The 18875-nt window shown below is 34.7% G+C and overlaps 2 protein-coding genes across 2 annotated transcripts; both read left to right on the forward strand.

Moving 5' to 3' along the window:
* Positions 1-2238: 2238 nt before the first annotated feature.
* Positions 2239-6237, forward strand: CPR32 (cuticular protein RR-1 motif 32). Its single transcript, XM_028176667.2, has 4 exons — positions 2239-2366; positions 3431-3570; positions 5076-5230; positions 5920-6237. Exons 1-4 carry the CDS (start codon positions 2358-2360, stop codon positions 6078-6080), a joined length of 465 nt encoding a protein of 154 aa, XP_028032468.1. The 5' UTR covers positions 2239-2357; the 3' UTR covers positions 6081-6237.
* A 10309-nt stretch (positions 6238-16546) lies between these two features.
* Positions 16547-18726, forward strand: CPR31 (cuticular protein RR-1 motif 31). The gene is made up of 3 exons (XM_089737111.1): positions 16547-16726; positions 17705-17887; positions 18488-18726. Exons 1-3 carry the CDS (start codon positions 16587-16589, stop codon positions 18531-18533), a joined length of 369 nt encoding a protein of 122 aa, XP_089593237.1. The 5' UTR covers positions 16547-16586; the 3' UTR covers positions 18534-18726.
* The last annotated feature ends 149 nt before the right edge of the window (positions 18727-18875 follow it).

The following is an 18875-nucleotide window of genomic DNA, read 5'->3' on the forward strand; positions in this document are numbered from 1 at the left end:
CGGACTCACAAGATGTCCTACCACTAGTAACCACCCAAATTATTATTTTGCGGGTTTGATTTTTATTACAAGATGGATATTCCTTCACCGTGGAAATACAGGATTCTTGTTGCGCCATTGACAAAGTCATAAGACAGTTCAAGGGCATTGTCAAGAAATTAGGGTAGTCAAAAGTAGAACAAATAGATCGAAGCCAAATTTTGTTGTAGACTAAGAATACGACGTATATACCAAGAATTTAATATATCTCATAAAACACAAATTGTGAAATATGAGATCGTATTTAAAGTCAATATTTCCAATGAACGGTGACAACGGTGAATATTTTAACCTCAGGAAAAAGAGTCATGATGTCGATATTTCACAGAAGACTGCTGTTTTAAGATTCCAACGCCATCGGTGTAAAGTTTATCCATATTAATTAGAAACATTGTGTGCACCCACAAAGCGTTTTCAACGATCTACCACATTTCATTTGGCCCTGTAATGAACTTATGTCATTGTATGACATTTCCTTCTTTGAATGAGGTTTCAGGAAAGTCCTCAAGTTTAAAACAATGTGTATCCGTAGCATAAATTAAACACCGTCCTCGTCGAACCCGTCGCTTGCGACGAAGGGCTCGACGAGCGAATTAACCCATAGACACAGCCCACTGAGTTTCTCGCCGGATCTTCTCAGTGGGTCGCGTTTCCGATCCGGTGGTAGATTCTGCGAAGCACTGCTCTTGCTCGGGCTCGTGTTAGCAACGTCGTCAGGTTTGAGCCCCGTGAGCTCTCAGAAATAGCCTCTCAAGGCTATCAGCATAGGTAGGGAAAAAAAATTGTAGGTATACTGGTGCAATGTTTTCCTGTTGTCTTCTCCACTATACACTATATAATATATAAAACTTGAAAGCCTCTTATTTTTACTAACCTGATTGATATAAAGAATACTTATTGTTTGTGACGTTGCATAAAACGAAGTGTTGGAAACTAACGGACAACAATTAATGACGGAGACGCATAGCAAGAAGAATGAGATATACCTAAATTGTTTCCGACGGTGATTGAATATTTAAAATGTTAAGCACTATAGAAACCAAATAAGCACTAAAAGTAATTAATTAACATTCAAGGCGAATTCGTTGCCAATTTTAGAAGAGCAACAGATGAAAATCAAATAAAAGTAAAAAACCTTCATAAAATGGTTTTAAAATTAAATTTTAAAAAGCTGTTCTGCAGGACTAAATAGGTCTTGGATTAAAATTATTATTTAATAATCAATTATAACTTAGTACAACACATTGTAATTACATGATATATGAAGCTCATAATTTATCCAACATAACCAATAAGTATCTTTCAGATGATTATATCTTGTACTAGAACAATAAATCAAGTAAAGTCTACATTAAGCATCACATTAAAATTATATGTTTATGTTACGTAAACAAAATAACTTTTCAAAAATACTTTAATTACTTTCATTCTCGAAAAAAAAATGTATATGTATTACTATGACTTAAAATTTTATGATTTTATAATGGGCTTATTAATATGATATAATTGTACAACTTCCGATGTTTCGTATATATTACAAGGTTTTGTAGTCACCAAAGGGCAACCATAACTAACGGTACCTCCGAAAAGTACCATAATTAATTCAAACATTTAATTTAGAGATAGTATAATTTTTGCTTTATAAATACAGATTGAGAACAGAAGAAAAAAAAAACACTCCACGATATCACACGCAAAAATGTGAAGTAGGCGTAGGAAGAAGGCGTTTGAGTGTCGTATTGCAGACAGCATCCCATCACCGAGTACTGAGAAACGAAATGTCAAAATGCACTACAGATTTAATTTGTTAGAAACCTGCATCGTATGAGTAGTACGTTAAATGTTATGGGCGGGCGGCTTTGACGCGATTTTACTGGTGATAGGACCTCTTGTGAGTCCGCACGGGTAGGTGCCACCACCCTGCCTATTTCTGCCGTGAAGCAGTAATGCGTTTCGGGTTGAAGAGTGGGGCAGCCGTTGTAACTATACTGAGACCTTAGAACTTATATCTCAAGATGAGTGGCGCATTTAAGTTGTAGATGTTTATGGGCTCCAGTAACCACTTAACACCAGGTGGGCTGTGAGCTCGTCCAACCATGTAAGCAAAAAAAAAAACAAATAAAAAAAAAATGCGATGCGGTATTCAAAGCCTCCGCGGTTGTACTCGCATACTCTAGTTTCACGAGGTGTGTCAGCGTCGCGTAGTATATAAGCTACGCCGGTCGATCTGAAAAATCATTCCCGCCTCACACATCCAACGTAGATCATCGACATACTAGATTTTATATTTTCAAAAAAATAATATATTAATATCAATAATGAAATCGGTGAGTGAACTTCGTAAATGTACATTTTACTGCCAGTATTTTTTTTACCATTGCATACTTTTGTTTACCATCAACTTCTTTAATATATCTATTGATTTTCAAAATCGGTAAAGATGGTTTTTTAAGTATTTGAAAACAAAATTTAAGATAATTTATAAGAAGAAAAAAAAACAATGTAGTTTTACCACTAGTAATTAAATGTTTAGCCTTTATTGCTGGTATAATTTATGTATCAACAAAAACCACTTATTAACTACAATTCTCATTTTTAAGAATTATTAAAATAAATTGGTCTTCAAGAATCAAATCCATTAACATCAGTAACTTGTATTTTAAACTACATCTCAAGCGCTAAATTCAAATTACAATTTGTAAAATAGATTTTTATGCCTGCGTAATTATATCATAAACAATGGTCACGGCCGAAATTGTTTAAATAAAGCTTTATTGAGATTTTCGAATAGTTATATCGTTTATATTTTATGTACCGAATGTTAAATAAATGTTGTGGTCATTAGCAATTGCCAGAGTTATCTCAGTTCTGAAACCTTTACGAAATATTGACATTCTATTTACGTACGGATCACTGTTTCATCCTCGGTATGGCATAAAAATGTAAATGGTCGTTTTGAAATACATGATCAAAGAATAAAGCATTTTGCAAGTTAGTTTCATTAAAAAAAAAGTATCTGGAACAAAGGTTAATCCGCAGTTATTCTACATACATCTCATTACTTGTGCCACAAAGCATACAATCGTTTCGCTTTTACAGGTACTACCAATTTTTTTTTTTTATTGCGTAGATGGGTGGACGAGCTCACAGCCCACCTGGTGTTAAGTGGTTACTGAAGCCCATAGACATCTACAACGTAAATGCGCCACCCACCTTGAGATATAAGTTCTAAGGTCTCAAGTATAGTTACAACGGCTGCCCCACCCTTCAAATCGAAACGCATAACTGCTTCACGGCAGAAATAGCCTTCCGTGAGCCGGTATTCAAACACTTGAGGGTTTTGGTCAGTTTTGCACAAAATAAATAATTTTTAATGTGTTTTTTTTTGCAGTTCGTAGTAATCTCCGCCTTGGTGGCAATGGCTTGCGCCGCCCCCCAGCTGTCACAGTATCAGCAACAATACCAAGGTCAAGTAATTCCCATCCTGAGTCAATCACAGGACGTGAACTTCGATGGCTCATACCAGTTCAGGTAAGAGAATTAAAAGCTATGTGTTCGAATTGTAACACAAACTACTTCGATAGGTGTAAATGATTACGAAAGATTCTAATAATGGCTTATTAGCCGTAGCTTGTAAGGTAAAGCGTGGTATTTTATTACATGACCATATGACACAATCTATTGCTAACTTACACAAATGAATAAGTCACAACGCATTTTCTAAAATATTGAATCATCTTGAGCACGTAAAGACATTTTATTACACACTTGACACAATTTCACCTTGATCCACATCACACGCCATAAATCGTCTCAATCCCTCGGAAATTAGTTTACCTTGAACTATACTATTCAGGTTGAATTGGCATTTCTCAAGAATTTTCGACAGTCAATGCTAATATAATGACAAAAAGATACTCATGTGATTTACATGCTAACTAGATCGAGAATTGTGTGAGAGCTTGTGCAAGCGTACTTGTTCCTGCTTGTGTAACCAAAAGGATGGTAGGATCAATAACTGCAAAATATAATGATTCGCGTTTAATTTCATTAGATAAAGTAAAGGTTGAATGACCCGTGTGACCATAAAAAATATTAGCGCAATAATGTCAAATTTCCCAACAGTGTATTCCGTGATCAATATCACATTTGAAACTTAAATTCATTGAATTGAATTGATGATAAAATTTTTTAGGATTGCGCCTTACGTTTCAATTTTTCCACCATATTTTATCTCGTATGTTGTTTATAGCTTGCTTAGTCGAAACTGAGCCTTTCCTAAGAATCAAATTCTACTCAAAATCAAAACATTCCTAAAAGCAATAGATTGACAGTATACAACGCGATCTTGTGACCCAAAAACGCCTTACTCAATCATATTATTAAATTTGCTCTTTAAGGATTTAAGGCTTAAATCAAAGGCTATATACTCTGTTGCAAAATAAGCCCTCTATTCTCGTGCTTAGAATCAAATATTGTAGGGTTACGAAGTCGAACTTCAACGAAATCGTAATAATATGTCCTGGTGACCTCTCAACTACACATGGTCTGGAACTAAAGTTCCTTCGGCTTCATAACGTTAAATTGGATGATTAATTCTCTTAAAGGTCATACGTTTATGCATATTGTTACTTTAACATGAAATTATTGTTCATTAATATTAATAATAGTAGGCAACGTCAGAGCCAAGCCTCTGCACTCTGGTATTGCTCACGTCCATGAGGTACGGTAACCATTCACCATTAAGTCGGCCGTATGCTCGTCTGCCTATTAGGGCCATAAATCTATACTAATATAAGGTATAAATCTACAGTGGTTTTTACGGATGTTCCATTATAACTACTGAACCATGCATCCGATTGACTTGAAACTTGGTATCCGTGTAGAAAATACATGTACTTAATGGATAGGCTAATATTTATACAATAATGACAATAAATAATAATATTAATTTTAAATACCCAACGAAGCGAGCGAGTACGGCTATATACCTATAATCTAGAGCTGCACGGCTTAACAAGGAGTTTTTTTTTCAGCTACGAGACCGGCAATGGCATCGCTGCTCAAGAACAAGGTTACCTCAAGAACGCTGGAGCTAAGGATGCCGAAGCCCAAGTTGCACAAGGATCTTTCACTTACACCTCCCCTGAGGGCATCCCTATCTCTGTTTCTTACGTCGCTGATGAGAACGGTAATTTACTTTCCTTTCCTTTATGCCATACTATAAAGCCTCATTATTTTACTTAATCTTAATCATATGATTTATTGTAATAAAAATACATATTACAATATTAATATAACAGCGTGATTGCTGATCAGTATGACACAACAGTAAAGCGATGCATCTACATAACATCTCAGCGAAAGAATGACATAGACAAACTTACCTCTAGAAAGAAAAAAATACAAGCGTTTCATTATTTTTAAATGAAGAACTCAAAGTTTTAAAACAATGGACGCGCAATATTGAAGCAATAAAGTTACCGAACACAGAAACCGCTAAATAAAACGTTTGAACTATAGATCTTAGTTTTATGATAATCTAAGCATACTCGTACATGAGGTTCCATTTAATGTTTTTTTTTGCATTCAATTATTAGTGTTAATTAACTTATCACAACAACACGAAACGATTTCATCTTGTTGACCTGAGCGTAATAATTAACGTGCTGGTACATTACATTAGTAGCGTACAATACCGGAACAGTAAACTGCCTGGTTTTGTATAATTTAGAAATTTATCACGTATTCCGTTTACCTAATTTAACGGTATTACGAAAATTCCCATTTTTCTTTTAGTTTCTTTAAAACGTAATTCAATGATATAAATACAGCTAATACTTCGAAAACTAAGCTAATATCCTTTTTTGTTTTTTACAGGTTTCCGCCCAGAAGGTGCTCATCTTCCTACTCCTCCCCCGATCCCAGAAGCCATCCTCCGGGCTCTTCAATACATCGAATCTCAGCCCCAGAAACCCCAGCAAACTTACCAACCCCAGCCAACCTACCAACCCCAACAATACCAGCCTTTCCGCGGTTAAACAATACCGGACATCTTGACAATACTCACACCCTTTGTACCTATCGATACACATTAATGTGTAATAGCCATAAGTACGAATAACTTGTTACTGTGATTTTTATTATTTAATAAGGACTTATAATATTAAAATAATAAAAGAAATGTGAAACGAAATAGATGTGTGGTTTTCTTTTGCTGCCTATGTAACATACAGTGCGAATAGATCTAAAGTACTTCTCGTCTGTTTTATCGTCGCTATCGAGGTGTTTAATTGTCTCATAAACGATCCGCACCATTGGATATTTTTAAACACGTTCTCGGTTTTGTTAATAATAGTAATAGTAACATTCTATTAGAACAGTTTCTTGGTCGAATTTTTTTATCATTATCCTGCCCTTCTCCCATTCTCCTGGGATCGGCGCAACATGTTTTCTCCTTCCATACTCTTCTATCATATACTATTTCTTCGGTCACTCTCTTCTTACCCATATCGTCTTTCACGCAATCCATCCATTTCTTCTTAGGTCTACCTCTTCTTCTATATCCTTCCACATTCATAATATGTTAGAGGAAATCTGAATTTTGTCTATACTAATATTTAATATTTGTTTGTTTGTTTCGAATAGGCTCCGAAACTACTGGACCGATTTGAAAAATTCTTTTTCCATTAGAAGCCGACATTGTCCCTGATGAACATAGGCTACTTTTTTAATTTTTTTTTTTTGGTGTCATGTGTGTTTTAATGTTTCCGAAGCGAAGCGAGGGCGGGTCGCTAGTATTAGATAAATTTAATGTGTTTTCAAGCGACATAATTATTACATTTATAAATCACAATAAGATAAAATTGATGTATTAACTTAATTAAAATTACGAATTTCAATGTAGGGCGTCTTGTAAGTCCGCAAGGGTCAGTACGTCAAGCAGTCGTAATGTAGAAGCTGAGACTTAGAATTCATGTCTCAAATTAGGTGACGGCATTTACGTTATGTTCATGTGTATGGGCATCGGTGACTATTTAACACTATGACGTGATCTATGTGCTGGTCCACTCATCTCAGCAATAAATAAATAAATACTATGTAGAAGTGGTCAAAATCTCAAGGTCGTATATGAACTTGTTCACCAATGAATAAAACAATATTTAAAAATGTATTCCTTTATGTATTTTTTCACGAATACAGGAAGATAAGTAGCCATTAAGCGGGGTATTTTGTGGACACTTAAATTCTTAAATAATCAATCCTTATATCGTAAATAACTTTGTTAATTGTATCATACTTTACTTTTATTTATTAGGATGGAGTGATTATTGGTGGCCCGGAGGCCTTTCAGGTTTAACTAGAACAGGTGGGCGAGTATGGACTTAGCCGGGAGGGATGGTGTTTGCTAACAGTTGCCCATGAGCTCCTCCTGATGGAGACCTAACAGCTCAGGTGTAGCTACTTCACGATTGTATCTAATGCCTTGACGACCAAACTCCGTGACGAATAGGATCACAAAGATTCCTATGCCTGCTCCAAATGCTAAATCTACAGAAGTTTAATAACAACGTTAGTGGATCGGGTGGATCTGTAAGGACGTGCTTAGGATGTCAACGGTGACTGGTTTCTGCGTCAGCCGGAGTGGGGGATAGCGCATAGCCTTAACAAATTGCCGTTCTGACATTGAATTCAATGGCCTAGATCGTCGATCCCACAGATCCAACATTGATGGTTGATCATAGAATTTGCACGTTACACGAACCTAATGATTTTACAAACAAGTGGGCCGAGCAGATATCGGTGCCTGTTGCAAAAAAAATTTCATGCGTGCCGCTTGGTGCACGTGAAAGAAGTGAAACTTCTTTTGCGGTGTGTAAGTTTTCTTTATTTTCATCCTTAAATTAAATTTCTCTTGTAATAAGCAATGCTGCGTATAAGAGAAACGACCTAGCTCGCTTTAATCTGTCCTTCTCTCCACACTCGAGTGGTTCACGAGACGCTCTGTCTATTTTCTCACTCTCGCTTTTCTCGAATTGTATCTTTTCTCTCTAGCCGTAACGAATCTGCCGTGAGTTCAATTTTATTCTCAATGCGCCTTAAGAAGTTTTACTTCAAAAACCCGTTTGCAGCGTCACCCGTTGGGCTCAATTTTAAATCCAAATTAAAGTTCAATTCAAATTCAAATTCAAAATCATTTATTTCAACTTAGATGTCAGTATGACACACTTTTTGAATGTCAAAATACAAATAACAATGTTAACTCTACCACCGGTTCCAAAAAAAGCCACAGTCCTGAGAAGAACCGGCGAAACAAACTCAGCGGGCTTTTTTTTTTTTTTTTCTCAAATATTTTCTTTTTTTTAAATAAATAAAAATATTTACAATAAAAGAAAAAAACAAATTACAATTAAAAAAATAATAATAATAATAATGAAAAATGAAAAGGCCAGGAGCGAGCGCCTCATTCCCACGTAGTGCCATCTAGTAAATAATCCTTAACTTTATAATATGCCTTGCTGCACAAACGCTCCTTAACAGTTTTCTTAAATCTATGAACAGGTAGTAATTGAACGTTTAGTGGGATCTTGTTGAAAAGCTGTACACCCAGCCCCCTAAAAGTGTTGCTTATTTTCTTAATTCGAGCCGCCGGCAACGCAAGCCTATGTTTGTTCCTAGTGTTCACATTGTGCAAATCGCAGACTCTGGAGAATTTTTCAATGTTTTTACGCACGTACAATAAATTTTCAAAAATGTATTGGGACGCTAAAGTTAGAATTTTGATTTCCTTAAACTTGTCCCTCAAGGATTCCCTCGGGAATCCTGTATTCTGCATATTATAAATAGCACGAATAGCCCTCTTCTGCAGGATGAAAATCGTTTCGACATCGACAGCATTGCCCCATAGCAAAATGCCATAGGACATAACACTATGAAAATAACTAAAATAAACCAGGCGTTCCGTATCTTCATTAGTATACGTTCGTATTTTTTTTACCGCAAACGCTGCAGAACTAAGTCTACTCGCTAACTTGCATATGTGAGGACCCCACTGCAGCTTGGAATCAACTGTTATACCAAGAAAAACTGTCGAATCCACAAGCTCCAGTGTCTCTCCACTTACAGTAATATTAGTGTCTACTTGTCTCACATTAGGTGTGGTAAATTTTATACATTTTGTTTTTTTGTTATTTAATAACAGATTATTAACACTAAACCAATGTACCACGCGCGAGATAGCATCATTCACATTGTCATAATCTTCCAAATGTCGTTTAATTTTAAACAATAATGATGTATCATCAGCGAATAATACGACCTCGTGACGGGTTTCAGTAAACTTAGGTAAATCATTGATATATACAAGAAATAAGAAGGGACCCAATATGGAACCCTGAGGAACACCCATATTAAGTAAGACACCGGAAGATCTCGTTCCTTTAACGTCTACCTTTTGGATTCTTCCGGATTAATAAGATTTAATAAGTTCTAATGAAACGCCCCTAATACCATAATGGTGTAATTTCCTCAACAATGTATTATGCTCAACACAATCAAAAGCTTTAGATAAGTCGCAGAAAGCCCCAAGGGCATTATGTGACTCCTCCCAAGCCTGAAAGAGTCAATTGATTCAATTGTACATCCAAACAATTCATCGAAATTTGTCCAGCTGCTAATAGTTCAGTTTCAAAGACACTCACCTTATAAATATACCCATATATACTTAGTCTGGCCATAAATACTGTTACAAAGGAAAAAAAATCTATTGCAAATAACATTTATTACTTTTACAGTGTGTTAGTTTAATACATAAAAATATAAAACAATTTAAAGTTTAAAAAGCTTATTCAAAGTGGTCTCCATTGGCTGCAATACAGTCCTTTAAACGTTGAGGCCAGTTATCAATAGAAGCACGCATTCTTTCCATGGGAAAATTTTTCACTGCCAATCGTACGGATTGTGTTAGGGACTCCAAATTATCATAGCGTTTAGAGCAAGCCGTACTCTCTAAAACTGACCATAAATAAAATCCAGCCGATTAAGATCAGGACTAAACGACGGCCAGTCTTCAGCTCTGATGAAGTCCGAAACGTTCGTTTCCAACCAAGACTGTGTAGACCGAGATTTATGACCTGGCGCCGAGTTTTGCTTGAAGGACCATTCTTGATTATTGAACATGGTATGGTTAAGGGGCTTCACTACATTCTCAAGAATGGTATCTTGATACACTTGTGCCGATGTTTTGATACCTTTTTCACAAAAGTATGGCTCAGTCACTCCTTCATAGCTAATACCCAACCAAACCATCACTGAAGTCGGATAGTGCCCACGTTGCACTCTGTTGACTAATTGGGAAGCTTCCTTAGAGCTTTGAGCATAAATACGGTCATTTTGTTTGTTAAAATGTTGCTCAATTGTCAAAATTTTCTCATCCGTAAACAAAAATTTTCTATGAGCTCCCTTTGCGTACCGCTTCAGTAGTTGTTTCGATTTTACCACCCTATTCTCTTTTAAATTATCAGTTAAAAATGACCAGTACGTCTCTTATAGGCTGCAAGTTTTAAGTCATCTTTTAAAATACGCGACATGGTTCTAGGTGCTATCTTCATCTCCCGAGATAAAATCTTTTGCCGTCGGACAGGATTTCTTCGAATTCTTTCCCTTACTGCTTTGACCACCTTTTTCGTACGAACACTTCGTGGACGGCCAGATCTTTTTCTGTCACAAACAGAGGAGGTCTCATTGCACTTATCAATAGCCCGGTACACAAATATTTTACTAATACCAAGCGTATGGAGAGTTTTAAAAATTGCATTTGGCTCCATACCTACTTTGTGTAATGCAATCACAGCGATTCGGTTCTCTTTATCACCCCACTCCATTTTAATATCGCAAAATATTGTACAATGTATTGGCGTCAAAATGAGAAAACTCAATGAACAATCATATAAAAATGACAGATTCCAAATTGAAATGTAATATTTTGTTTATTTTTAATTGTAACAGTATTTATGGCCAGACTAAATATTCGGTGTTACATTTAAATACATCATAACTTAGTTTTCTTTTGCTGTAGATGTATAATCTATCTCATTATGAAAGCCATACAAAGGTATAAATATATAAGTCCGTCAATTTTCTCTTGGCCATAGATCAAAATATTTGTCTGTTTTACGTTTTTTTTGACGTGATTGTAGCAATTTTGTTCAGTTATTATGTTAAGAATGTACTGAAGTCGTGAAAAAGGTCAGACGTCGTGTAATTAAAATCAAACAAGCAAACCCTTAAATTGCGTCACTGGCGGGTGAGTGTCTTGTGAGTCCGCACGGGTAGGTATATCCTTAGCTATTTATACCCGAAAGCTCCTTGCCTATTTATACCCTAAATCCGTTTCGATTGGAAAAGAAACAACCGCTGTGCTATAATACAAGTTAAACTTAAGCATCAAGTCTCAAAATAGGTAGCGTTCAGGCTATGATATCTGAAGGTTCCGGTAACCGCCTGACGTCAGCTGGGTCGTGAGCTCGTTCAAAAATCAATGCAATAAAAACAAAACATTGGAAAAAATACTGCAATGATACTTTTCTCTATTTTTGTGTCGAGATGTATTTCTTGGACATCCGCCTAGACGTTGGGGGTAGTAGGCAGGCCATATCGGAGTAAGACCGACTAAAGCACCTTATCGCCCAACAACCCTCGCCCGAGCTTCGGATGAGGCGGGCTGGGGTCAAGGTAACGTGTTTCGCGTGTAGCGCATATCTCTCTGCTATCCTATCCAATTTTGATAATACTATATTAAATAATTATACTGTATTATAAAATATTAATTACTAAGAACTGCATTTAAATAATAACTAAGCCGGTTTAAAGGTCTGATTCATAAACTCATATTTAAAAATATATCAACACAAACAACAACAAAAATATTTCTGATATAGATCGTATGATTTATTTTCATATGTTTTATCCATCATAGCCAAAGTTTTATATTATTAAAAACTCTATTTCATGTTAACATTTTTTACTGCCATCTGTGAATTTATTTTGTTACTACATGAACGTAACGTATTGACAACTGACAACAAATCTTACAGACGTTCGATGATTTAAAACAATTTTCGATATTGAAGCCCGACGTATAGTGGTTCATTCTCTGAAAACTAGATGGTGCTAATGTTTTAAATAGTTTTCTGAGCAATAATTTTTTATTATAAATAACTAATAGGTAAATATTCTTATTGAATACAAATTTAAAGTACAAATGAACTTTCCTAAGTAACATGCTGATTATTCAGCAATAAATTATTATTTATTGATTTTTACATTCTATTTACTGGTGGTAGGACCTCTTGAGAGTCCGCGCGGGTAGGTACCACCACCCTGCTTATTTCTGCCGCGAAGCAGTAATGCGTTTCGGTTTGAAGGGTAGGGCAGCCGTTGTAACTATACTTGAGACTTTCGAATTTATATCTCAAGGTGGGTGGCGCATTTACGTTGTAGATGTCTATGGGCTCCAGTAACCACTTAACACCAGGTGGGCTGTGAGCTCGTCCACCCATCTAAGCAATAAATAAAAAATATCTCCAGTTACTGACGTATTTTTAATTAATATTAAAACACATGAAAAGTGCAGGCCTAGATTATAATAGGCGTAAGTAGGTCTTTTTATTTAAATACACAGAAGAATGTTGAAATATAATATTTTTGATTCGACGAACTCTTTGTTGTTCGATTACAACATTATCAGTGAGTATTACTCACATATTCATATTATCGATCACAATTTAAATAATTGCTAAAGCCTTGCGGTCTCTTTGTGGAATTATGACATCGCCTGATCATGGGCCCGCGATGTACCAGAGTGGGCCAGTTACCTTTGCTCCGGTGTCATCTTTCACCTTACATAACCATTGAAATCCTCGCCATACTAGACTCGACAATACTTGAACTCGTGTTTCGCCATTATTATATGACACGTCATAAATCAATTTCTGGATGGTAACCACGAACAATATCGTTTGAACTTTATTGGGTGTATTACGTAATAGTTGAAACAAAAGCTAGATACAGATACATTTCGTTTTAAAATGAACATAATAGCTAATTACATAATGTTTTGAAGTGATGGCAGGGAATGTATTAGTTTTCAAATGTAGAACATAAATCAAACATACATTAGATGATGAAATAAAAATACAATTGATAAGGTACATTTTGTCAGTCGCAACGCACTTAATACCTACATTGGAATTAATTTGGTGTGTATGTTACCGGAAATGTATGAAATCAAGGAATTGTATACAAATCCTAGGAAACGTGTACAATTCCGATACTATTTAGGAAATGTATAAAATATTGTTTGAAAAACTATTTAATGCATAGATATCCTAGGAAATGTATAAATTTCCTCGGAATTGTATATAATTCCAATATCGTATTAGGAAATATATAAAGTAAATCCTTTAGTAATAAAACACGTTGTTAATAATATTTTTTTATTATAAACCTTATTGAGACAATCGGGTAACAGTCATACCGTAAAATAGTAATAATATATTCATATTATCTTACTAATTAAAACTTCTAAAATCAACTATCTATTAACTTTTAACGTATCACAAAATCAACTTATATTTATTCTTATAAAATCAAATTTTCATTTGGCAAGTAATCAGTCTGATAATTAAGTAATTACAAATGTCAATGTATAAAAGTAAATCTTTATATTATAATAATTTGTCAGTCCATATAGCTATTTATTTTTGCAGGGTAAGCTCGAATGGCATTTGGAAGTACATAATACTTTATTTTTAAAACACAGACATCTTGATGTAGCACAGTTTTTCTTGCAAAGGCACTTCTTAAATCCGTGGCCGGTTCCAGTGGATTGCAAGTTGGCAACTGACCGTAGTGCAAGACTCGTCCCGCTGTCCCCGCGTACCCACCAATATCTTAAATGTTTTACATTTCCGATTGCTATTTAGGAAATGTATAGATTTCCTAGGAAATGTGTAATGTGTAAGTATAATATAATTTATTTCACACATTTCCGTGCGATTTTAGGAATTACATACATTTCCTAGGAATTGTATACAATGACGGATTACATACATTTCCGGTAACATGTACACAACATTCCACCTTTAGAGTTATAAATATATTGAGATGATAGTAGATACGCCCTGTTGATTTATATTAAATAATTATGATAACAAAACATGACATAAATTAAGCAACAACCAAATTTCTAGAACCATTGGCATTACGCGTGAACAATAAATAACATATTTATTTATTTAATTTATTTATTTAAATAAGTACTGCCACATCACAAACATCTAACATTGAAAATAAATTTAAACTATTTAATTTATGGCCTGATGCATGTGACAACAATGGCGTACATAGCATTGGCAATTCATCGGCTCGAAAATGGAATACAATAATAATAATAATAAAAAAAACAGTACTATTTGTTGAAATATTAATAAAAATGTCTAAAAATGTCATGTCATATCGAAAAGAAGAAATGTTAATATAATGTCAAGTAACAACAAGTCAGTTATAGAACAATCGTGTTGTCAACATATTTTATGATGTAGATAATAATAATTATTGTCATAATCAAAGGTAACAATATTATATCCGGATACAGATTATGTGGCTGTAAGCCGATCTTGACAAATATGTGCCTACCGATGCCTTGGGTTTGTTTCGCTGGTTCTTCTCCGGACTGTGGCTTTTTTTGGAACCGGTGGTAGAGTTAACATTGTTATATGTATTTTGACATTCAACAAGTGTGTCATACTGACATCTAAGTTGAAATAAATGATTTTGAATTTTGAATTTTTGAATTTTGCCCATCATATACCACCTGCCCATGTATCCCAGACAGAAGTTTCTTGCTTTCCTTCTGAAGGGTGTTCCAGTTCTAGCGGTAGGAGCCAAGGCGCTGCCCCTGCATTGCTGAAGTCCATGGGCGACGGTAACCACTCACCAGTGGTGAGCCGTAAGCTCGTCTGCCTCCAAGGGTAATAAAAAAAAATCAACCTCATACTTCAAGGCAGGTGACGGTTTTAGGTTGTGAATTCCGACAATACAGCAATAAAAGTAATTCAAACTCAAGGACATGAATGAAAAATATAATATCGTATATTTGATAAAAAGAAAGATTGGGATTTTCCGCAAAATTCATTAAATACTCGTCAAACATGTTTATTGAATGCTGAGACCGTGTTATATATATTTTTTTAATTTACATTCTAAATGCTATTTTTGATTAATTTTTTATGGCATCAATGTCGGATCGGATCATCTAGTATTAACGTTTTTATGTAAACGATTTTGTATGAATGATGTGTTTTTTATTTTATTTTATAGCTTTGACCATGAAAATGTTTATTGGTGCTTGTTAATGGTGCCGTAGTTATTCCCAAAACTTAACTTCACTTTTATAAGTTTTATTATTGACGGCTCATTAATGATTGGCATAATTTAAATTTCATAATTTTTAAAAAGCATAGATTAATTATCCTAATATGAATGAACGTTACGTAAAAAGTTCGTGCGGTAAAAAAACTTAAGAGATACTTTTAGCACAATTAACACCTTCTTTGCGTCCACTTTAAATATATATATGTAAAAATAGGAGTGGCCTCACGCGCCAAATCATAACGCACTTTGGTCTTTTGACATTACTAGTGGTCCCGCAGTAGTCGAAATTCAACTATAATTAATTGAAATTGTAAGTTTGTACACTATTATGATTGTATTTTATACTTCTATAATCAAGAATTTCGCCAAGACTACACTATAAAAAATATTAACAAAGACAAACAATATTTAATCTCAATTTGACAACAGACGTCAAGAACAAATGTTTGACAATAAATAGTATGCATGCGCGTGTGCGTCAAATACATGGTATGTAGTGTGTGTAATGTTTTCTTTATTGATTTAATGTATCTTTTATGCATTATTTAAAAAAAATATTATCATTGTGCACTTCTTCTCTATATTCTCTATTCTTCTTCTTCTCAGTCGTGTCACTCTTGACAGAGTGGTCGTGATCGTCATGTAGTGTTGGAAGGGGCAGACTTGATGCGTCTCACGATGTCGCGCCATCTCTCCCTGCTCGAGGCCATTCTACTGTACTCATTTAAGGGAAATTATAATAATAATTTAATATTCTCTATAAGTGTGGAAAATTTCAAACTCCTTCGTCCGCGCAATTTTCGTAAAAAGGGAGACAAAGTTTTTGCTTCACGTATTAATATACTGTTCTATATGATAATAATATATGATAATAGTTCTATCTAATATACTATATACTGTTCTTATATGATGGAATTAAATAATGTTGAATATTATAATGTTCTTGGCTCTGAATTTTTTTTTTGCTGTTAGCGTTTTTGTTCAGATTTTAGTTTATAACCAGTTCAAGAATCATAAACATGGAAATAATTATCTGAAAATGATCACGATTCCGTACGATATAAGAAACAATCCTGACCAGTCCACAACTCAGTTTTATCTTGTCCAACAATATGACGGGAACTGTGCTAAAAATAGTTATTCTGCATATTTTCATAGCAGTCGTTAATTCTGCGCCAATCAAGGATGAAAGTTTAGCAGAAATAATCGAAAATAATTATACAATTGACGCAAAGGGTAACTACGTCTTCAGGTACCACTATTTCATTAAATATTAATATATAATATTAATATTAATCCATAAATTCATGTTAAAAAAATTGTTGTAATTTTTGTGTTACTCATATAATATTGTTAATCAATACAATTATGTATTCGCGTAACAAATTAGTATGCTCATAGCATATTAGGAAACCGGACTAGCCAATACTGCCATATAAGTAGACAGTACACAAATACATCACGAAGCAATCATGCATTCTGGTATGAGAGCTAAGATAGGCTTTATTCAGCAATCGAAACTTTGACTTCATGTTTTCAGGAAGGAGGAGGACCACGTTTTGTTTCCTGGTGGTTTGGTTACCTCTTAATTTCAGGTGCATTATAAGCTCTGTCCACACATAGATACTAATACATAAGACTGCTGATTATTAAAAAACTAGTTTTGAAAAGCGCGCATTTAGATAAGCCTCTGTTTTGTGATGAACTGGGACTTGATGGTAATGAACTTAATGATACTGAATCGATTTTGCTTCTAAATATGTAGCAAAATATGAAGCCTTCAACAATTTCCACGGTATCTCTCAGTGTATCTCAAGTACAAAGACATATTGTTTTTTTGTGTGCGCGACAATGTGCCTAGGTCGGCATTTTTGTTATTTACTGATAATTTGTGTTGTTTTAATTCAAAAGATCGATATCGAATATATTTTATCACGGGAACGAAATATTTGGTTTTACTTTGAGCATTTAACAAAAAGCCACTTTCTCATGCGTACTACTTATCTTATTTAACAACAATTTATTTATTGGTAATTTCTTATTTTTCTTTCGTTCACATTTTTAATTGCATATTTTGCAGTCTTCTGTTTTTTAATTGTGCCCTTTTTAAGATAATCATATTAATTGTTATGATCCCTTGGTAATCAAAATGTATTTGTATTCACCACAGAAGGAATGATGACTTTCAGACTCCCAGAGTGTCCTCTCTCGATTAACTTACTTGTTTCAGTTTTAAAACAACTAATGATCTTATACGATACGAGGAAGGTATAGTAGTGAATTCCGGTGAACCAAATGAGCACATAGAAGTCTACGGCTATTATTCATACATAAATGACGCTGGTGAGCCTGTTAGAGTTGATTACTCCGCAACTGAAGAAGGATACAAAATTGGAGATGAGCAGAAAGATATGACTGTAAGTTTTGTTACTATTCACTTAAAAGCGCTATAGCATGTGCTTCTTCAAACGAGGCTTGTGCAGAGTACTTAACGGTAGGCAGCGGTTTGGCTCTGCCTCTGGCAATGCTGAAGTCCCTGGGGAACGGTAAACACTCACCATCATGTGGGCCGTATGCTTGTCCGCGTACAAAGCGAATAAATAAATTAAAGTTTCGGTTAGAGCATGCGACGTCTGTCACGAAGATACTCATATGTAGGCTAGGTATCACCATTCTGACCAATTTCTAGCACGAAGCATGTCTCCCGGCTTGAAGAGTGGGGCAGCAGCTGTACTATAAAAAAATTATGTGAGAAATTCAGTCAACTAGTAAAAGTTTTCCGTGAATCTTTACTTCCGAAGCCAACAAACGGATTTGCTTGTTGTTAAGATTGCTTATTTAGGGATTTGAGTCTTGATTTTAAATTTTTTGGGGTTCTTGACATCTAGATTTGTTGGAATCTTATCCTCTAAAAGGTCGCATAGATGATAGATATTTAAGATATTTCATTTTTCTTGTATGAACTTCGAACTTTTTTTAAGAATTTTGATCTATCAATGCACGTTTTTTTTCAGATTTCTGCATTACCTCAGAGTGTCGTCGCTTCACTTGTAGGATAAAATAGTCTGTGAAATTAATACAATGTTTCTTTTATTAAACTTACTAACTCACTGACAAGTTTTTTAATGTTTAGATCAATAGCGTCCAATCAATCATAGCAATTTAGTTTTTTCCGGAAAGTTAAAAAAATTCAATAAAATTTAAAGGTATCACGGGCGACCTTATTCTTTGAAGTGAAATCTTCTAGAGAATCATTACATAGAAAAGAATCAAGAAAAGAAAAGTGAATCGTGGCGTACTTACCGTTTACTGCTTTTTATTCAAATAAAGACTGGATCTACAAAAAAATTGTTCAATTCTTTTTTTCCTACCTATGCTGATAGCCTTGAAAGGCTATTTCA

This window comes from Bombyx mandarina, chromosome 22, assembly GCF_030267445.1.
Source record: "Bombyx mandarina strain Sakado chromosome 22, ASM3026744v2".
In the NCBI taxonomy this organism is placed as follows: Eukaryota; Metazoa; Arthropoda; class Insecta; order Lepidoptera; family Bombycidae; genus Bombyx; species Bombyx mandarina.